Source organism: Peromyscus leucopus, chromosome 12 (assembly GCF_004664715.2).
Source record: "Peromyscus leucopus breed LL Stock chromosome 12, UCI_PerLeu_2.1, whole genome shotgun sequence".
NCBI lineage: Eukaryota > Metazoa > Chordata > Mammalia > Rodentia > Cricetidae > Peromyscus > Peromyscus leucopus.
Window position 1 is genome coordinate 68,922,725 of NC_051073.1, and position 22,770 is coordinate 68,945,494.

At 39.6% G+C, this 22,770-nt stretch overlaps 1 protein-coding gene across 4 annotated transcripts in view; it reads right to left on the reverse strand.

The window, feature by feature from the left end:
• Window positions 1-733: 733 nt before the first annotated feature.
• Window positions 734-22,770, reverse strand: part of LOC114697095 (interleukin 1 receptor accessory protein) — a 141,341-nt gene continuing 119,304 nt past the window's right edge. Inside the window, exons 9-12 of one of the 4 annotated variants that reach the window (XR_003735112.2) lie at window positions 18,990-19,139; window positions 17,442-17,585; window positions 7,329-8,274; window positions 734-1,936 (exon numbers count right to left, since the gene is read on the reverse strand). Coding sequence is in view for 3 of the 4 variants with exons in the window: in XM_028875168.2 (XP_028731001.1) it covers window positions 7,562-8,274; window positions 17,442-17,585; window positions 18,990-19,139 (1,007 nt within the window). In the remaining variant the exon portion in view is untranslated. Of the gene's footprint in view, window positions 1,937-5,312; window positions 8,275-13,285; window positions 14,901-17,441; window positions 17,586-18,989; window positions 19,140-22,770 lie in introns of those variants that run through there. The other 3 variants (XM_028875169.2, XM_028875168.2, XM_028875171.2) reach the window with 3 other exon arrangements.

Here is a 22,770-nt window from a genome sequence, read left to right on the forward strand (position 1 = left end):
CCATATATACAAGATATTATTACTGAATTTTTATAGACTCTTGTACAAAATTTGTAAAGGTCCTTAAAGCCACCATTCTTAACAAGATCAAGGATTTCAGTCATTTGAGGGAGATTTGTGTCTGGGGCACACCACAGGTATGTGCAATTAGCCTGAAGGAATAAGTTTACTTCTGGCTCAGAACCACTTGCCCTGACATCTAAAACACAGTCATCCTGTGACTCAGCTGTCACAGTTGAAAATAAATCAGTGAGTTAAATAAATGAAAATCAGGTAATAAAATAACAATTTTAGCATTCTATTTTGAAGGGTGTGGTCTCACCATATAACCCAAATGGCCTGCAATTTGCTCTGTAGCACAGACTGGACTCCAACTCATAATCCTGTTGCTTTTGCCTCCTGAGCATTGGGACAGGGGGAATGATCTACTACACTCGATTTAAAATTGTTTAAAGCATTCAAATAATAGTCATCCCGGGAGAGAGTACAGCTCGTGATCTGCTAGCAGATGTTGTTTGTATACTTGCATCTTTCTATCCACGTATACCTTTCAGAAAGGCATTCTTTGCATTTCAGTGTTTTTAAATGTTTGAAGTGCTCAAGGCAAAACTGTGTGAACTATTCTTAGAAGGATTTTGAATAGTGAGTAATTTCCCCATGATGCCAAGAAACAAAATTCTTCTTTGTGAAACACTACAGTTTGTTCTCATGTATCAAGACTCTGAAATACTGATTTCTGCCAAACTAAAGAGAGTTTTTAATTATTACCAAATAACACTGTATACATTAGAAAAACATTTAAAAATTCAAATACTTAATGGCAATAGAGCCCAATCAGAAAGAGAGAAAACGCAAGGAGAGTAGTCACAGATTCCATGACACCCATGGGTACTGCTCTCCACTGAATTCTTCTGAGCTTCAGCATGGTCAGTTTGATTTCCCTGTTTAACTCTTTAGATAAATGGATCAATGATGCTTTCTAATGACTGTGTTACATGCTCTGCTGTGTTCTAAATGCCTTCAATTCTTCTGAGGCTCCCTGAATTTCCAAAATGAAATGGCTCATTTGCAGACAGTTTGAGCATCACATTCTTAGAGTACTAGCTAAAGCACCTAAATGGAAAGTAACCAAACATGTCAACTTTCAGCTTTTAAAACATACTTTCTCTTAACCAGAAGCTGTAATTATTGTAATTAAGTCTGTCAATGACTTCCACTTAGGGAGCACTTATATGAAAGCTTTATTCATTTCTGTGTGGACTTTCATCTTGATAACTTGGCATACTCAGATTGAACATGAGCATCGGAGTCCTTTGTTGTTTGACTATATGAAATAACAGAATAAGGATTGAAGGTCCTTCTTTGCATCATCATCTATCTAAGTATCTCATCCTTATCTCATTTGTAGAAGAAGACAATGCTATGTGTTCACAAAGTTCAATGTAATTTTCCCTTCGTAGTGACAGTAGAATAAATGTTGTAGGCTTCTATATGACTTCATCAGGACCTTGGAGACAGTTGTAGTTTATAAAATATAAGGGAAAGGAAAAAAAGGGGTGTCAATTTAAGCTCAATTATAGAACAACTGCAAGCTACACATTTCACATGGCAAGGACACAAAACTGCAAGCCCCTATGCTGGACATTTGGCATCAGCAAAAATAAGATGTGTGATGGGAAGATATTGAAATCTTAGTCCAGCATAGCTTATCTTACTCTAGTAGAGATGATGGCTGGAACACTCCCAACAAGTTCCAAAGAGCAGTGTTAGATAGTTCATAGATTATAAATACACTCTACCAACCACTCTATTTGATTGTTTGCTTGTGCTGAGACAATTCCAAGGGCTAAACAAGCCCTTTATTTTCAGCTATTGCCTGCAAACACTTTGTTAAAAGGATGATTTGTAGTCCTCCTTGGCTGGAGAAAATCAGAGCCTACAAGGGTAAAAGAGAGGTAAAAATTAATGGTTCTTAAACAATTTGTGCATCAGAATCACCTGAGAAGTTTAAGTGGTGCTTTGCCCCGCCTTTCTGATGCTCATTTAGTTCATCGTGGTAGCAGCAAGAAATGTGTGTTTCCATGGTAGCGTAGGTACAAATGGTTTTAATATGAATGATTCAAAGAATACAGCTTGTCAAGGTTAGGGCAAGTTGAATCTTTCTCACTCATAATCTGAACCACACTATAGGAAATATGAAAAGTGTTAAAGAGTATTGTAGGTAATAGTTTTCCAAGTGAGACTCACGGGGTACCTACCTTATTCAAAATGCCAAGAGTACACTTGAATAAGGCAAACTCCTAGACTGTGCCAGCCCCCCTCAACTTATGAAACAGCCACTGTAGTGAAGGAAGACTGTTTCATGTCTTTGGTGTGGAGGTGCTCCCAAAGGGACTCCCAGACACACAAAAGTCTGCAACCATTGTCATAAGAGTTATTTACCCTGTTCATGTTGTAATAATTACTTCAAGTTATTTCTAGGTTGGAATCTTAGTTTATTCAACCACTTCAAATCACCTATCTGGAAGAAAATAAATAATTACTAGAGGTCTCGGTAATTTTAAGAGGTCACTCTGGAGCTCATAATGTGTACCACAGCTTCAAAGAGTTAAATTCTGGTGTTAATGGACAGGGGTAATACACTTTTATATTTACCTTGGGGAAATTTAAAGCATGGTTTCAAAGTCAAGAGGACAACAATTCTAGTTTTTAAGGTTATAATACGTAAAAGCAAAGTTGTATAAAATCATAACACAGCAAATTTAGAAGATCCATTAGACATTTGATATAACACAGCTCTGTGTGTAGAGCTTTCTTGTAATGGCTAATCTTGGTTGTTGACTTGAATACATTCAGCATCAATTAAAACCCAAGCAGCTGGTCATGCCAGTAAGAGATTTTCTTGGTGAGATCATTTGATGTGGAAAGATCCACACTAAATCTGGACCACACCTTCTGGTGGCAGTCTATGTAAAAGTACATTAAGGAGGGAATCATTTACTTTTTGCCTGCTTACCCACATGCTTGCTGACAAACTCATCTGTATTGTTGCTGACACCTTTCCCCCTACATTGGTAGTAGAACCCATTTCTTTAAGAGGCCAATGTAGACTAAAAACCAGCAGCTCTTTCAAAATGTATGTCTCCAGCACCAAATTGGGACTGCTGAGACAACCAGTCTTGTGGACTGAATAACTACTGAAATCTTGGCCTTTCCTTTGGGAGACAGCCATTGCTGAACTACCTGGATCACAGCCTATAAGCCACTTTAATAGAGTCCCCCTCCAACACACACACTCTCCATTCTACTTATTCTGTTCCTATAGAGAACTCTAATGTATGTTTTTTTATATCATGATATACATGATTGTGATAAATTGGTTCACTTAGGATGCATGGAATAAAAAAATCTTTCACATGCATCCACTAGTGATGGTTTGAGAGCTGGCACTGGAAAATGTGATAGAAGCCCAGGTTAGAGGCCCAGGTCTATTGCTAACTGTCTGAGCACCATTGGGAAAGTCACTCACCTAAGATATAGTTTCTTGTTCTGTGATGAATTAGGACATTTTCAAAAAAGAAATGTTGTATATGCATTAAGCTTGTAGCATATCATTTAATGCTCAAAACATACAGTGAGATTAATAATAGTACTTCCATTTTAGCTAGCAGAACACCAAGGCTCAAAGAAATCTTAGTCTAAGAGAAAAGAAAGAAGGAAGGCTATACTTGACTTTAAATTCATGATCCTAAAGAAAAAAAATGTTACTTGCATAATGGTATGCCCAATTAACCAATAATTATGCCATTTCAATGATAGATAGTGATGGCCCATAAGTAAAATTCCTTGTTAATTGTATTATTGAAATACATGACACTGACTATCACTTTATTGTGGCATGATGGGTCAAGGAATAATGTTAATTTCTGAGTCTTTCTTCATAAGTTGAAAACATAGGTCAGTATCTTTCAGACTCTTAGACAAGTGCCCCAAAATATGACTTTATGTTCCTAACCATGTACTTACATTTCAAAGAAAATCAATATCAAAAATTAGCTTTGAGAGTATCAAAATTACACCACTGTTTAAAAGAATTTATTTTTCCTATCCATACCTCTGCCTTTAGTTCTTTATTTTTATCTCCTAAGAAGATGATGATTCCAAGCACTTTGTCTACAAGACCTAAAGAAATCCCTCACACCTACCAGGAAACTTTCTTTCTGCTGGCTAGCTTCCCTAGGGGTCAGAAGGTGCTGTTACAGCCTGGGAAAGAAACGACATTAATTGTCTTACTCCGCACTGAATCCTCCATGATACAATACCAACCTCCCAGGCAAGTTATGTCCACTTGTGCAATAGCAGCATGATGTTTATGGGGTAGCCAACTACTTTCTGATTTCTGGTATTTAAAATATTATCAAATCCCACAGTGAGGGAGATGCATAGGTCTTAGGTGGAACTTACTGTCGCTATGTTGTTAAATGGTCATATTGTCCTACAAATTGCCTTCAAAATATTTATACTTATAACCATAGACCTCTGCTGGTCAGAAAAGCTTCTTTTTGCACTTGGATGGAGTCAATGAAGATACTCATAACTAGTCAATGTGATAATAAATGATGGTGAGTACACAACTCTAAATAGAACAGCTTTATCAATCACCCTGCCATGGCTTAAGGAACACTGTGGAAGAGGAGGCAGAAAAAAAATTATGAGTTGTAAAATAGGAAGAATTAGTGTGAAATGCTTTGTTCTAGACGTGACATATCTGTTGGCACTTGGAACAGCTGTGGTTATCTGCACAAGCCAAGCACATTCTAGCTTGTAGGGCAGAGGAGCTGCTGAGAAACCAGGGTTGAGGGAGAATCATCTTTCTTTGGGGTAGTGGCACTGGTAGTAGCCTGTGCTTCAGTTGGTGGTCCTATATCCATATACATATTGGTAGCACGGTTTGCTGTGTAATTATTTGCATTAAAGCTTGAAGTTGGGAGGGGACTTGCTTTTAGGATCAAGGGAGAGTTCCTAAAGGGAAATGGAGACTAGTGGTGGCTATGATCATCTTTCATTGTATACATGCATGAATTTTTCTTTTCTTTATTTATTTATACTTTTTAATAATTACTTTTATTCTGTGTACTAACTCTATGTGTGTGCACCATGTGTGTAGGAGTCCTGAGAAGTCAAGTCATTAGATTCCCTAGAATTTGGGGTACAGACAGTTATAAGTCACCATGTAGGTGCTGTGAAGCACACCTGGGTTCCTCTGTAAGAGCAGTCAGTGCTCTTAATCCCTGATCCACCTCTGTACCTTCATGTATGAAATTTTCAGAGTACTTTTTAAAAGGACACATAAGTGACAAAAGTAATTTCTAATTTTCTTTCAGAGATGTTTTACAGTGGGTATGTTAATAAGAAATAAGGCTAATTTGAATTGGACTGGATCCTTTTCTCCCCTTCATAGAATGTGAAGCCATGTATATTATCCATTTTCTGGCAGCTAAGTTAAGGCCTTTGAATATCTCTTCAGAAAATGATGCCATCTGACATGAACCCTTTGGTCATGCTAAGTCATTTCTGTTGACTACCACATCCAGGTACACCTTCTGTAGTGAGTAATGTTTTAGACAGGGGGTGCTCTAGTTTCAGCAGATAAACTGTAGGATTTTTCACTTGTGTTTTATCTCACTACCGCTCCCTTTGTGTTTGAGAGAGCCTGGCTCTGGACCAAGCACACTCGCAGCAAGGGGCTGCTGTACGGAAGGTGACTCCTCACATTGAATGGTGTCTGCTGCAACGGCTTGTGATTTACTTCTGTTTAGAAACAGCAGATTTTGTGCTTATAACTTTCTTCTAGAAAACATGGAACACACAGAGCTGCAAGAAGATGCAGTGATTCTCAGCTGTCTCCTGGGCTGGAGGATTTATCAGATCAATTTTATTATGAAGGCCAGATGTTTTCAGGGTGGAGAAGGTATAGACATTTCCCATATGTTCTCATAGCCAACTTGCATTACCCAAGGCCAGAGTTGTTCATGGCACTTGAGCCCCTATTTCAGCATACATTCTTTGACTGAATACTGTTGCCCTGAAATCACATGCTAAGGACCCACAGATGAAGGTTTTTTGTTTGTTTGGTTGCTTGGTTTTTATTTTGAATTGTTTTTTACTCTTTGACTTTATTTTTATAAATTTAAGTCAGGATATAATTGAAAGTATACACTCAAATATTAAAGTTTCATACCTCATAAAAGAAACTGGACAATCTGTCATGCAGAGTCTAATTCAAGTGGCAACAACCAAACAGAGCTGAGTGAGCACTCATGTGTTCTTCAGTTATCCATAAGCTCAAGGGCTCCTGATAGGACCCCAGTGTGAAAGTAAAGTGCTATGTGCCTTTTACTGTCACGTGAATATTTGCAGAAAAGCCTGCAACGTTGAACCTGCAATCTATCCTGTTGGTGTGGGATGGAGTGCATGGGAGTTAAACTTACATGTGTCCCCTTTTATCCTTTTCTCTTACCTTCTGACCCTTGGAGGAACGTGAACTCAACATCTCTTTTCAGAATTGTGAAGAAAGGATGTAAGTGCCAAACCCTACCTACAGTTCCATTACAGCTTGTTACTAAATTTTTCTGCTGTGATTTGAACAAAGCAAGATTCTTCCATAAGCTCCCCTTCTCATAGAATGCCAACTCAGTGTCTTTGGTACTTTTATAGATTTCCAATACACATCAGAAAAAAAGAAAAACAAAACAAAACAACCCCTTACATTTTCTACCTAATCCAAATCTCAGTTCCCTGAAATGGAATATTCTTTAGACTTGAATATGAAAGCCAGAAAAGGCAAAATGAGGAGAGGGCATTAAAAATCTCTTAGTACAAAAGACATGACATAAAAATATACCTTTATTGAGACTGACAACATTAGGAAGTTTAGAACACACTATTTACAGGGAGGCAATAGGAAGCATGAATTCCTCTGAGAAAGTTTGATCCTGGGGGCCAAAATGTGCTGTAGGTTTGTTGCTGAACCCTCTCCTACAGTGTTGACCAGAACCTGCTCCTTTTCAAGTCCCTCCCTTGGGTGCACGCACCCCGTGAGTGTCAAAACCCTGTTCCCTTGGGTACACACACCCTGTGAGTATCAAAGCCCTGCTCCCTTGGGTACACACACCCTGTGAATGTCAAAGCCCTGTTCCCTTGGGTACACACACCCTGTGTCAAAGCTCAAGTATACTTCACCACCCATATCATAAGGAAACACCAGTTCTTAGCTACCTTTGAACCACGGGGCAAGATCAGACTCCAGACAACTTTTACATACTGACCTTCTAGGGCCCGAGAAGAGTGTGCTCTTCCGAGGCCATTAGAGGCAATAACTGCAATCAGGTGCTTCCGGTCTTTTGTCTCCTAGAAATAAATAGTTTTTAAAAAATCAATAAAAGGGACACAAATCTGATAGTCTATTTAGATGATAAAAATGTCAATTATTCCCAAAGGTTTGTGACCCAGAGAGAGAGAGTTTGTAGAAATAGCAGCCACCACCCTCCACCTAAAGTGATTATAGAATGTAAAAGTCATTGTTATTGGATAAATCTGTGAAATGGTGCCGTGCAAGAGCTGAGATCTGGGGAGCGGGCTCAGGTCTGGTGCCATTTTGTAGCCACTGACTTTCCGACTCTTGGAGAGCAGGCTTACAGAGGTGTGTTTCCCACTGGGGTTGGGTATGCATCTCTGCCCGGTTCTTGCTCCTGAGGTGACTTTCTCCTTCACAATAGGTGACACAGCAGCGACAAGCTGCCGAGGGCTTCCCTCGGTGCTTGGACATGATGCCCGGGGCTGGCGCTGCTCCAGACACCCGCTCTAAGCTCCGAAGTTCTGGGGGCTCTTTCAAACGACTTCTCCTCTGAACGTGATCCAAACTGGTGTCAGACTGAGAAGAGCAGCTCTCATTCCAGCCAGAGCTGGCGCTCAGGCTTCTCAGGGGAAGAGCCAAGCGCAAGGCCTTCCAGAACTTGGAGCCAGAATGTTTGGACTTCTCGCCCTTCCAGCTCACAAAAGACACAGATTCCTTCAACTGCAGGATGCCTGGGTGGGGATGCTCGAGGGGACGGTACTCCACCACAATGAGCTTGGTGGCAATGGAGTTCTGGCACATGACACCCAGCTTAAACTCCAGCATGCTGATGCTCTTTTCTGTCACATAGTCAGGGCTCAGGACAACAATCATCCTTCGGCTCCGCTGAATGAAATCAAACACTGCTTCCACCGTATCTACAGGGAAATGGAAAGATAGCAAAGCATCTGGTAATGATGTCTTCATACCCAGTGGGTCACTTTCTAGTCCTAGAAGGACGGGCATGAACAAACTTTTGAGAAAATAGAATGTCAAGAAGTCAAGATCAAGTAGTCAAGTAATCTCATTCACAACAAACTGGGAAGAATGTGTTCCTTGTAAGAAAGAGGAGTCCCTTGAAATTGGTCTCTCCCTACACAACACCTCCTTCTACTGCAGATCTCTTCGTGAAAATGTCTTCCCCATCATAAGAGGGAATGTGAATTAGATGATCTATTTCAAAAAGCAACCCCCCCCTCTCTCTCTGCTTGTAAATCATTTCTTGTTTTAGAATTTTCATTTCCTTAAGTTTTATCTGGTGGCCTTAGATCAGATATCTTTAAACGTTCGAAGTAGCTAGGTGCTATTGTGATGTTACTGCTTTTTCTTATGTCTGGATTCAGCGACTTCAAGTATTTAATCTTATTCTATACCATACATAAGTTCAAGAACCCCCACCTCTTATCACAGCCCTGAGAATAATAATTCAACTTGTATATATGTCTTCTGGAAAACTAGTTTGAATAACAAAGAACATACATACTTCTCCAGAATGTCTGATTGGCACATTACCAGGATTTACCATCTCCCTAGATTCTGAGTTACAGCCAGCCCCAGGTACTTAACATTTTGGACACAGTAAGTATTGGTCTCTATAACTAAGATTTCCTTCCTTCCTTGTTCCCTCTTTCCTACCTTCCTTTCTTTGTTGCTTCAATTTTCTTTTGCTTCTTCTGTGTGTATGTATGTGTGTATAAAGAAGTGGCCTAAAGTCAATTTAAGAGCCGAATGCCACCACAGTAGTTGAGAATCAATCAATTAATTAAGACTTCTGGCAGAGTACTCGATTCTAATGTTTGCTGAGGGGATATGGACAGGTCCCAAAGGACAATTCTTCAAATGAATGCAGTATTTAACCCACGATGAATTGTAGGGACTTAGACAAGATAAGCAAGGAAAAGAAAGCCCACCAGTGGGACTCTTACTGCCCACAACTTTTAAAACATATGGCAGCCAGTGCTGAGGCTGTATTTGCTTTTCTTTTTCAACCTTTGGAACACTGAGAATTTGCAGTGAGTTTGATAGCCATGAACTTGAGAGGAATGAGGAAGCCAGCAACCTTCCCCATTCATTCTTTCTAATGAGTGGAGTGAATTCAACCTGAATTTGACTAAAAATTAGAAGACTTTTTTTTATTCTGATATTGAAAGATTTTTCAGTTCTCAAAATCACAGGTGTGGATGCAGATGTGCAGGTGTGCAGGTGTGTATTTCAGTAACTCCCTTGTCCCATTCTCCCTACTCAGATTTGATGGATATTAGACATCACACCTGTGAGAATTCTGCTGCTTTACCTGGATCATGAGAAATAGAAAATAACCTTAATACAATATGGCTAGATTTTCAACACAGGAAGCTTACACAAATCCCACAAGTGTGTATGTACCCAAATCAAAAAAGATTATAATGAAAACATGTGTTGTTTTCAATGGGCTAACAAGAATGGAGTAAAAGATAGAAATTAAACATTGTCTTGGTCTTGTGGAATTATATATATATATATATATGTGTATGTGTGTGTGTGTGTGTGTGTGTGTGTGTGTGTGTGTGTATGTATGTATTACCTTTAAAGAAAGTGGGAGGGAGGTTCCATTTGAAAGAGGACAGTGTGGATGCAGAACTGAGTGGCGGAAACAGACACTGACAAAGAACTGGAGCTGCTCCCAAGATGGGGCTTCTCCTGTGCTCAGATCTTTACTTCATACTTTAGAAACCAGCAGCTTCCTTTTACACTATTTAAAATACCTCCTAGATTTTCAAAGCTATTTGAAGATGAGGGTGATCATTTATAATGCTAAAGTTTGTATGGAAGTGTAAGGAAGTAGGTGATTTATTGTTTGGCTCCGAAGAATGAGGTCTGATGATACAGCAATGGATTCATTTCCTTTGAATCACTAGGTTGGTTTTTATGTCATGGTTCTGATTCAAAACTCTACAATCCTTAAGGAAAAGCATGCCTTTAAACATTGTAATATCCATCTACAGTAAAACTATGACTCTGACACTTTTCCTTTGCTGGAATTTTTGTAGAAGAAATCTCCCCTCTCACACTATGTCTTTCTTTCCCTTTAAAAAAAAAAGGAGCAACATTGAAGAACCATCTGGATTCAAATCTTTATTTTTTCCTCGATCTCTGTTTTTTTTTTTTTTTTATCTTAATACCTTTGCATCTGAGTGTATTCTTCTACAAATCACATGTGATAAAAGCAAAGGTCTAGGGCCATGACAAAAACTAGCAGTGGACTAAGAGATTGTGTTAGTAGTAATTGTTCTTATCTGTAGCTATTATAAACTAAATATATGGAAAATTTAAACCCTATTACCATCATGAATTTACTAAGTCCATATTCAATAAACATATCAACTAATTTTATAATTTGGTCAAAACACAGAAATCAGAGTCAATAAGATGAGTCAGCAGGCAAAGGGGCCTGTCAATTTGAGTTCAATCCCTGGGCAGAATATGAGAACTGACTAGTGCATACCCTGTAAAACACACACACACACACACACACACACACACACACACACACACACACACACACACAGAAAATAAATACATAACAATTTAATTTTTAAAATCCTTAAAAAGAAACACTGGATTGGTTGCTGAACATGTCTTTCATTCTATGCTCCATACTTTGCTTGCATAACATATCTAGTTAGGGATGCACACAACTGGATGGAGAAATTTAATTAGGCAAGTAATAGCCATTTTGATGACCCCAATGCAATGCCATTACTGAGTCTTCTAAAGGGTCACTGTTGATGGGTTGAAACAACTTAAAACTGGTTATCATTTATCCAATGTAAAACATCCATATACAAAATGTAATACGATGTATATTTCCTGTAGTGGGGGATTCTGTATGTGCACAGTAGAGAATTTTGTTGTCGTTCAACCCTGCCTGACAGTTGTTTAAACTGACTAGAAACCTGTATCTTCATGACTTTGGTCCATGAATCCTGACTCCATTCTTTTCTGACTAGTAAGAGTTGTCTGTACGTTAGTAATGTTTGAAGCTGAAACCAGAGAAATAACTGTGGTTTTGTTTTAAAGTGATGCTAAGTGTGGCTCTTGCCTCCCTTCCCCCCCACAACCCCCATCTAAGGTACTGGACTACCCACTTTACTTAAGCAATTCTTTTACTCATACATAAAGGAAGTGTTCTTGATACGAAGTCCACATTTTTCTTAGACATTTTTCTTATTCCTCAATAAATATTTAACTCTTATAACTTCTTTCATTTCTTTTTGCAAGCATAATCATTCTTTTTACTTATTTCTCAAGCCCAAACATGAATATAAGGACACAAAACACATGCACAAAATAAAATTCAAAGGTGAAAATAAATGGTTTATTGTAAAAATATGTAAATATACAAATCAAATGAAAATGGAAAATACAAATGTTTATGAATAAAATTAAAAAGAAGGTCTTAAAGTACTAAAATCTATGGAAACAAATGCATAAGTAACAAGTGGAGTGATGTTTTGTTTCCCAGTATAAGACAGTACTTTTTTTTTTATTAGGATCCCAGGGACTCATCTAAGGTACAAAATAGAATTAAATAAGTCACATGTGGCTGTGTAAGTAGACACTCTATATAGTATGGTTCTTTATTAACCTGGGTGCAGAAGTTCCTTTACCATAAATCTAAAATTATGGAGGATGTTTTTCGTAAGAGACATGATGTATTTTCTCGTTCTCTGAAGTACAAGTGTGTGACCCTCTCCTCCCTCTGGTGTTCTGTATCAAGCATCTTCTGAAACACAGACAAGAGTCTTGAAATTAAGTTCACTTAGGATGGGCTGTGTTGCTTAGATTTGATATGCTTTGTACTATAGCAAGGCTATATAATATAGCAGGCTCAGTATAATCAAGAGCAATATAAATAGGAAACTGCAGAGGCATTTCTAGCGGCATGTAGTAGCAGTTGGGATGAATACAGACTCCAACAGTGCAGGAACAGCACAGTGCAGGGAATGGCCTGTGGTGAGGGGCTTGGCCCTTGCTTCCCTAGAACTCACACCAGAAGTAACTTTCAAAGCTTATCTGGAGCCAGCTTTCATCTGGTACTGCCATTAAAGGGTTATTAGTGGAAATGGTAATTATTTGAAACAACAAAAGGCATTAACCTTTTTAAAAAATTTAGATGCAAGAATGACTATATATTATAGTATTAGGTCAGGGATTCACAAGGGAACCCTTTTCAATTCAGAGTAATCAATAATTCTAACACACAGCAATGATTTATTGTGGACATATGTAATGATGGCCACTTAAAAGTAAGAGAAAATTTTAGAATTGCTTATTAACATTAACTTGGATAAAGTCTTCCTTAAATTATGAGTTATGTTTCATAGGACACTCAGACTCATTTGCACCTATACCTGTTTTTCTTCATCACTCAACAGTCCACACAGCTGAGCACTGAGATTAATATAACTTAGACTCTAAATGTGTCTGCAGGGATATAGTGGAAAAATCAACTGATATCAGACTACTGTCTGCTGTGAGCCACGATCACGGGAGGTCCTTGGACAAGAGATACCCCTGCACCCTAGATCAGCTGTCAGAATAGTAAGTCATTCATACTAACCCAGGGAAAGCAAGAGCAATGATCACTATACACAGAGAACCAAAAATTTACAAATCGAACAGTAATGGAATGAAAACATCAACACAAAGCCATCACACTACAAACATGATTTTAAAACTGGACAAGAATTCTACCGGCTTTTAATATTGTACCAATGGTTGTTTCAAGTTGTATGTGTGTGATTACATATAGCCCCAAATACATACCCACAGATAAATTTATAGGCAAGTGGATATACACACATGCACATAACTTGTGGGAACTTCTATATACATACACACATGAAATTTACATGTACAGAGATAAAATATGTGTATATGTATATATATATATATATATATATATATACATATGTATACACATGTTAGACATGATGCAGAAACTGGCCACTACAAATGTCAATGTTGCGCTTAGTTTTCACTTTTACAAGTCTGAGGAATAGTAAAATTCACCTTAAAACTGAAAAAAAAAAAAAAAAACCTAGTGACTTTCAGGGTGTTTCATTCACAACACAGTACTACATGTACTCGTGAATAAATAATCGGAAGTGGTCATTCTTTTAGAATAGTAATGCCAAAAGGAAAATCACTACCTCTCCACTCCACTTCATAATGAGAGGGTGCAAATGAGTGAGGATGAACCACTTTCCTGGTTTTCACATTAGTAAGGTTGGAATTAAAAGACAAATGGCAAGCATCTTGTTATATGCTCTCTTCCCGTGTCAAAAATGCCCTGAGAGCATTTTGATGTTTTCTCACTTTCCATTAGCACCGTTAAAAGCTTGGTGCCACCTGTGAAATGTGTATGATGGATACAATAGGTATAGTGGATACAATAGATGGAGTGACAAGTATGGACTTATCTATCTGTACACCATGGAGAAGCTACTATGATAAAAAATAGAAGCCACGCCTTTTTCAAGTTTATAAATATGATATCCATTACCTGAGATGAGGGCAAATGTGGTTTAGTGGCTGGAAAGCAGTATGACACTTAATCAGTCATGAGGAACAGCTGTAGTTTGACTGTTAGTCTTGCTGAGGTGGTGGATTTAATCGACAAATAAGGAAGGGAGTGAATTATCCTCAGTGGAAATAGATTTAGTCTCTGATCATATGTTTAATGGATGACTGAAAATAAAATAAAATTAAAGGAAAATCCTACTGAGAGACAGGTAATACTCCTGTCAGCAGGTAACCCATCATTAAAGGGGTTTCGAGTCACTGGGCAAAATGGTGACATTTTTACAAAGAGATTAAAATAGAGGGAGGAACAGAGATGGAGGATGCATCGGACACATCTTTACTTGCAAAGATCGTCATGGCTTTAGAACTGGTGACAGACTGTAGAGACATCACTCTGACCCTTAGGATTGCCTGAGAAGCAGAACTGCCAGCCACACAGTCCCTAGGATGAGGGACTTAGACACTGTTTTTCGTATGAGGGGCTTAGACAGTGTTCTTTATCTATCTATGAAGCCACAGCCTAGGAGGGAGGGAGCCCACTTGTTCTTTCCACTCCTTCATTTTCCCTTTCATACATTTTTCAGGGATGAATAGGAGAGGCCCTGCTTGTCACTGCTAGACCACCTGGGACTCTTCTTCACTGGCATGGCCACCTGCAGCTGCTTCCAGAACCTGCCCTGTGGATACTTGGATTTCTCCCCTTTCCATTTAATGACCGTGAGCACCGTCTTAGCCCTCTTCAGCTCTTTCACCTTCATGTCCTTCACAGCTTTGTACTGTACTAAAATGACGTTGATGTTGCCCCGGGAGGCCATATTTTCTAGGCCCGCCTTGAGCTCCAGGAGGGCTTGTGTTCCCTGGAGCACGTAGTTGGGGCTTAGGACAACCAGGAGGCGTCTGCTTTTCTGAATGAAGCTCAAGGTCTCATCTGTGACAACTGGGAAAGAAAACACCATGGGGATTAGTGTTGGCCAGGAACTACCTGATGTGCAGAGCTCAAGGAGCAAAGGCAGGGGAGGGACTGGGGACGGCAATCTGAGCAACTTCATCTCCGGGCCAAACATACTGTCTGCTGAATGTTACTCTGCTCAGGGAAAATGGCATTATATACAAATGTCCCATGCCCACAACATGTCCAAATAAGCTAACACCAAAATACAGTAGACTGCTGTCACCTCATCCTCAAAAGCACTATTTGAACAAGATGGGATGGATACATTGTCCTGACACCAGTTTCTTCAGTGTGTGGCCCAGCCAAACTAGCCCTGGAAAGGTACCCAAGAATAATCCATTGTATGAAAAATCTTAAAAAACATGTACTACAGATTCAAAGCCCCCAAGTTTCACTTGCAGCTAACCAAGGACAAGAGCAGATTATGTCACATTTGAGGCTCTGTCTGCTGATGTGTGTTATGGAATAGAATGATTGTTTAACTGCATAAAGATGTATTGCATTTGTTTATGCTGAATTTGTTTAACTATGTAAAGTGTTGCTTTTTCACCTTGCCTGCTTAAGGCACCTGATTGGTCTAAGAAAAAGCTGAATAACCAATAGCTAGGCCGAAGAAGGATAGGCAGGGCTAGTGGGCAGAGAAAAGGAAAGCCAGCCAGCCAGGAGCCAGCCCGCTGGTGCCAGGCAGCCAAACATGGAGGAATCAGGAAATCAGGATGAACAGTACATAGATAAGGTAAAGGAGCCTCAGAGCAGCACACAGATTAACAGAAATGGGTTAATGTAAGTTAAAGAGAAAAAAAAAACTAGCTAGAAACAAGCCTAAGCTAAAGCCAAGCATTCATAATTACTAATAAGTTTCCATGTCATGATTTGGGGGCTGGCAGTCCAAGAAAGTCGGCTACAGACGTGGACTTTCCTGATGCCAACTGATGTCACTATGTTGCTGGATGAGTAAACCAAGCAAATGCATTTTGGCCATCAGTGTGTTCCCACATCAGCTCCTTTCTGTTCTCTGCTGTGGAGATGAAAGCAGAACATGGATCTTTCTCCTTAGCCTCCAATCACTGGGAAGCTCTTCTTCAGCAACTGCTAGCTGGTGTGTTTACATTCACTAACTTGCAAAGGCTTTCTCCAAGTTGAAAAAAAAAAAAAAGTGAAGAAAATGGAAATGCAGCCTAATTTTATTCAAGGGCTCTGATTAATTCCTGCTGCTAAATTTTTGGGACTAATCTATCTCCTCACAGATGCTCAAGGAGACCCACATAATCCTTCACCTGGAGGAGAGACGCTCACTAGCTCCAGGCAATGCACTGGTGTTGTGGAAACCTGTATCACACTCCCCTCAGCAGTCATTTCCATTCTTAATCTTCACAGGTGCAGAAGTAATAGGGAAGGATTTGCCAATTAAAATCTAACATGTGCAGCCTGGGGAAGAATCCAGGCATGGGTATGTGTTTAAGTATTTCCACTGGAGGCTGACCATGTATACGCATAGAAAGAGGTCCAGCAGCAAAGTGGCCTCAGGAAGAGCAGCAAGAGGAATCCAAAGAGAACAGACCCTGTAATGTGCAAGAATAATTATGCATTCTTCAAAGGACTGTCAGCCCCCCGGTGAAAGTTCTTACCCAGATGTATACTGTGTATCTTTTAATCGCTTTTCACATAGTAGGTAAGATATTTTTATCAGCTTTGTGAATGAATAAATAGATGCATGAATGAGTTGGGCAAATTAAGTATTAATATGAGTAGAATTTTGCTTTTAGCCATGTAAGTGATCATTTCATGACACAATGACACTGAAAGAGAGAACTTCTATAGCACAGCCTTGGGGTGATGGTTAGGCAGATAAGAAAACCGATATACTAACTCAAAAGGAGAGGGGGAAAAAACTGTTCTAGGTATCATTCCCCACCCATTTCAAAAACATATCAAACAAACAGTTAATGGTGTGTGCGGGGGAACAGCTTGCTATGCTCCATATGGGAGGCAGTTCACTCATTTCAGATACGAGAGTCTTATAGGAAATCGCAGTGTTGCTGACAGGCTTGCCACAAAACTCCCAAATGAACCACGACTTTGTTACTATTTGGAAATGGAAAGAGGAAGCATTGGTTTTTAAAATAGTCACTAGTTGAAGCATTTCCTTGTAAAACTTGATAGCAATAGCTTTGTACATTTTAAGCTAAAACTCAAACATACACACTGAAAGGAAAGGAAATACAAACAATGAAAAGGCAGATTTGACTGGCAGCATTTCACTGGCTCAGAAGGGAGGCAAAGATGAGGAAGTGGCAAAGGGCATGTTGTATTAACAGGGCAATGCTACATGTTCTCTGTCCTGCAACTCCATTACTGAATAGTGTCCACTTTACAATGTAGCTCTAGCTTTGGAGAAGGTTTCCATTGAGTTGTACATTCGATATCTGAATACCATTACTGTGCTACCACCCATTCATACACCAAAAGCTCAAGTTCCACTTGGCCCTTCAGGGATCACCCTTGGTGCTCATGTGAAATACCTACTTCCACCAGGCAGGCTGTCTCTGTCGAAGATGCACAGCTTGTATCCAAATTCATTCTCTAAAACGCCACGGAGTGTCAGTAACACAAATTCCTCTTCTTCAGCATTTCTTGCATAGGAGACATAAATATCATACTCCTTTCCATCTAGCAAAAGGAACACAGAGTCAGAGCAAATTAGAAAAACTTCTCAAATTGATTTTTTTCCTCTTAAATCTGACTTATGGGTGTTGGACATTTTCTTTCCTTCCTTTTTTTCTTTTTTAAGCTGTGTGAACAGTGTGGCAGATTTCAGTGCAATTCACAGTATTCAGGTAGAATGAACATGGAGATTGAGATTGCGTCTGATGTGTCTTTGACTCTCATCTGAGGGAGCAGACCCTGTAGCAGACAAAGACTATTCCATGAATTAGGGGAGCAGGGATGCACACCACAGGTACTGGTAGCTAATGCCAAGCAGGAAATTTCTACTCAGTGTTCTAGAAAACTACTCACTAATACATTACAATTCTAAATTGAGAAAGACTTTTTGAAACTGACTAAATTATACCTGAAAAGAACGATAATTAAATTATGTTAAGATCAATATATTGATTTTTCCTAAATTTGCTTAATAAAATTCATGAGTGATTAGAAATATAGATTATGTATTTCTTCCCAAGGTCTGCTGAATTAGAGTCTTATAGGGTGGGCTGTTTCTTCTTTTCTTGTACAGTGCAGATTCAAATTTCATACTGCCAAGAAATTTCTGCCAGGAATAAACATTGGAGATATTTTTAATAGTGAGAGTGAGGCAAATGATAAATCTTAAGCTATAATGTCCACTTGAGCCAGCTGGGGGTATTGTTAAAGTGTGCATTCTGGTCCAGGGGGAATCATGTTTAAGATTCTCCACCTTAATGCCTTTGGATGATCATGATGCTGCTGGTCCATAGTTCTCCCCTTAAAGCCTGTGAACGAACCTACAGCTGGATATAGTGGTACATGCCAGCAATCCCAGTACTTAGGATTGAGGTCAGCCTGGGCTATACAATGAGACACTGTGTCAAAACACAAAGGACAAAACAAAGCAAAACAAAAGGCTGTGAACTTGCACTGTCTTATCCAGTAACCAAGAGTCACATGTGTCTGTTGACCAGCGGAGTGCAGCTGTCTCTACTGAGATGTACCATGACTGCAAAGTAACATTCTGCATTTAAAGGCTGCAAAACATCTCATTAGCTTTTAAATATTATTTTTATGCTGAAATAACCATGTATGAACATTGAGTCAAGCCCTTATTTTCACTTATGGCCTTTGAAACATTGGGGGGGTGTTAATTTTATTTGTGATATACATCACATTATTTATGTGGACAATGCTTGTCTAGATTAAATCATATTAATTTAATCCATCAAGAAAGGTGAACAGTGCATACTGGAAAGATTTTTTTGCTAGTGAGAATTAGTAAAAAAAAGATAATCTTGTTAAATGCAGTGTTTTATCTGCTAAGGAAACATGCAGTTTAAAGATGATGATACAAGAGATTTGTATCATACTTCCAGTACTTACCAAGAATTGTTTCATCTGTTCCAAAATGAGCCCGGTAAAAGAGGACCATCTCCAGCCAGTAAACATGGTAGACCACAATAAGAACCACCACCAAAAAGACTGTGGCTCCAAAACCACAGGCGAGTTCCACTGTGTACCTTGGTGGTATTACTAGAGCAAATGACAAAATAATAACGATGAGGATAATTAACTTCTACTTAATGAGTATAGTGACCCACCATCTTCTTCAAGTCCGCATCGGCCAAGCAGCTATGTCTGCCACTTGACATGCAAATGTTAACAAGCAGAAACAACGTGGTAACAGACCAGGCAATATTTCTTTACTACTAAATTGCATCCCATCTATTTACTCTTGTGTTGTTGTTTATAGTTCCTGGCACAGAAAGTGCTTCAAATTACTCAGTGATTTGAATAGATCCTAAATGCATACAAAATAAAATAGGATCTTAACATTGGAAAGGATTTCCAGGAAGGTTATCATATTCAACTAAACATGGCCTTGTGTGTGCTAGACAAGCTCTACCACTGAACGATATCCCCAGCCATATATAAACTGAGAAGGTCTTGCTATTCATCTCAAACTCACCGACTTCCTGCCTCAGCCTCCTGTGTACTGAGACTACAACAATGTGCCACGATTCCAGGTCAATGATAATTTTGAAAGTGTGTATCCAATGACTGATCATTTCTTGCAGTGTTCTGCCAAGAACCCTCCCTGAGGAGAGGCCCATTATCAGAGGAGGTAATTTGAGCAAAAATCTTACTGCGTCTATTAATTTTGACTTCCTCCTCTTTCTAACATCAATGTCAGATAAATTTGATTCCTTTCCTTTATTTAAAAAGAGGCGTCAAACTAGTATTTTCATTGGGTTTTGGTGAGTCTACAGAATGGTGAGTGGTATTTGGTTCTAGTATTCCCCAAGCTCACACTTCTATGACAAATACTTCAAAGACTGACTTGAACTACCTGAGATTTGACTGATGGTTCCTTGTTATCTACTTACTTTCTTACACTGTGGATATCATAGGTAAGCTTTATGGAAGTACCAGAAATAGTGTGGCAATTCCCAATTTATTAAAAACTAGGCATTAATTCAGAAGCCCTGTTCACACTGCCCACTGCTCTAACCAAGTTTCCAATCACTGTCCTGTCTCATTTACACTGTCCTTGCTCCTAAAGTATCAGGAAAAGTGAACAGCATGCTGTGATCATAGTGTGACTTCTGGCCTAAGTGTGTCTTTCCTTTCTTTTAATTTCCAAGTTCATTTGCATATGTCTTTATTTTGTATAATCTTTTACCAATAAAGCTGTCTTTTTCAGCCTGAGCTTTGTCCATAGAAATATCTACTCTTTATTTTATTATTTTATTTCAGCATTTTTATTGAACTGTAGTTAGACAGTCCTTGGCCACTCCTTCCCACTCCCTGCTAAATAAACGAGGCTTCCATAGCCTTCCAGGTGGAAACCATTTTTTTGTTCATCCTATCCTGGGGCACGTGGGATCTCAACAAACTTTTCTGGAAATAGAACTTTACTCTTTTAGGATAATGAAAGAAGCCCAAAGCTACACTCAATGGCAGAAATATCATTCGCTTGCTATATTGGCTGTGGCACTGCAGCTGACGACTTTGAGGAGGAAACAGGGTAATTTGCTGGAAATGAAGCAGGGCTTAGTATTGGCTGGCTTGATAATGACTCTCTTGGCATGTAGGTGCCAGATGCTTGGGGGATAGAACGGCGAGATGATAGGAAGGGCTAAAAATCGAATGCAGGGGAAGTAGAGAAAGACGGGAATAATTCATTCAGTTAGTGTAAAAATTGTTACTGGTGTTTGGAAAAAGCAGGTCATGTGATGGGGCAACTTGGGTCAGATGGAGTAAGACCAGGGCAGGGGAGGTCTTAGAGCAGAGAGACAGCGATGCTTCCATGAGCAGCTAAACATTAGGTGCTGAGCGTCTGCTAAACTGAGGCTTGGGAGAATCTCCTCCAGGGCGGGATTGGTAATCAGGTTCTTTTCATAGTGCACAGGTCTTTGTGGAATGCTGCTATGGTGTTAGATTATTGATCATATGCTGGGGCAGGGGCTGGAGGACTTTTAAAATGGTATCTTATTTAGCCCAGGGGAGCTCTGGAATTGACCAGTAGAACCTTGTTATCAGGTGTGCTCCTAGGCTGGGGTCCAAGGATAATGGTCCTTTAAATGGGTGGGTGTTTTTCCAAATGTCAATAGAGGTCTTGCTTAATGACCAAAAGATCAATTGCCCTATCTTTCTACCGACTCTTTTACTTTTAATAGAGCTTTTCAGTCTTGTTTTGTATCACCAATGATATGGCTTATATTTATAGATTGTATTTCCTGGTGTCATCTTGTTGTCAAAGACTCCCTCATGGTACTTAACTAATTGGACCCTAACATTAATAATCCACCAGGCTTCTTTTCTATGGTTCTAAAGGGCTGTCTTGTAAGCGGAGTGACCTCATAGGAAAAGTGACCCTTGGCCTATATTTTGTGTCCTTCCCGCGGCAAGTCTTGGCATTTGGCACAACGATTTTGCACTGATGCAATTTCAGGCAAAATGGTTTCCAATCAGAGCGGAGTGACGCAATCTGACCACCCCGGACTCCTGAACTCCCTCTCTCATTGATTTCACTAAGTCTCAATTAGAATGTAGCCGAATGCTGTCATTTGCTTATTGTTAACTCCCCAAATCAGAATTCACTTTGCAGTTCTGTATTATAAATTGGCCCTGAAGCCCGTGTACCCAGTCAGCCATCCTCGTTAAAAGAATGCGGGACCCCAGCACGGGTCCTGTCCCCTGCTTTGGGTTCCGGCTCTGCAATGAGATTTGTCCTTGGCAACCCAAATTATTTGTCTTCACTATTGTCCTTCGACTTGCCTCTCCCTCCAAATGCCAGCTGCCTGGACTTTCAAACGTCCCCTGCCACAGAGCTAGTCGGTACTAAATTCTGCATAATTTTTAAAATTGTGGTGATGACCATTTGTCTGAAATGTTCACAAAAGAGTGTTTAATTTAAGCGATGTCAAAACAGAGAATGGTGAATTGATCTGCAAATCTAAGGGGCTCAGGGCTGAGGCTACAACCTCTGTCCTCTGGACCTCACCTTTGTTACCTGAAGAAGGAAGTGGTAATGAAGGAGCCTGCCCCCCAGAGTACCTAAAATAATGCTTTTTTTTTTTCTTTTCACAGTTGGAGAACTGATAAAAGTAATATAAACCCATAGTCATTATGTCTTTTTCTTTCTAATAATTACCAAAGGTATTTGTTAGATTATTAGACCAAAGATTTTTAGTACAGAAAGGAAAGTCATGAGAAGGTGGTGGTTGCTCTGAGCTAGGGAGAGAAATGAGAGTCTAGACTATTGTGGCCGGTTGAATTTCAAGGCCTAAGTAACAGAAAGAAGAGAGCGGTGTAAAAGGTGAACTCTAGAAATCTGCATGAGGTTATCTTCAGTCTGTGGCCACATGCAAAGCTGTGACACTTGGGGTTGCGCTTACAGTGTCCTCTAAAGACCATCTAGGAAATGAAAGACTGTAGAACCATGCAAATCTGAGGGAGGCCAGGGGTCCAGCACCAGAGGGAAGACACAGTGGCTAGCCTGTGATGCCAAAATGGCTGTGCCTGAGAAGTGTGCCCACTCAGCCCTACCAAAAAGGGCATTGCTAACTACTCTAACACGTGTGATCAAGATAATTCCCGAAGCTAGAAGGGAAGGGAGGGAAGGAGAGGAGACCTTTGACGTAAACAAATTAACCACCTG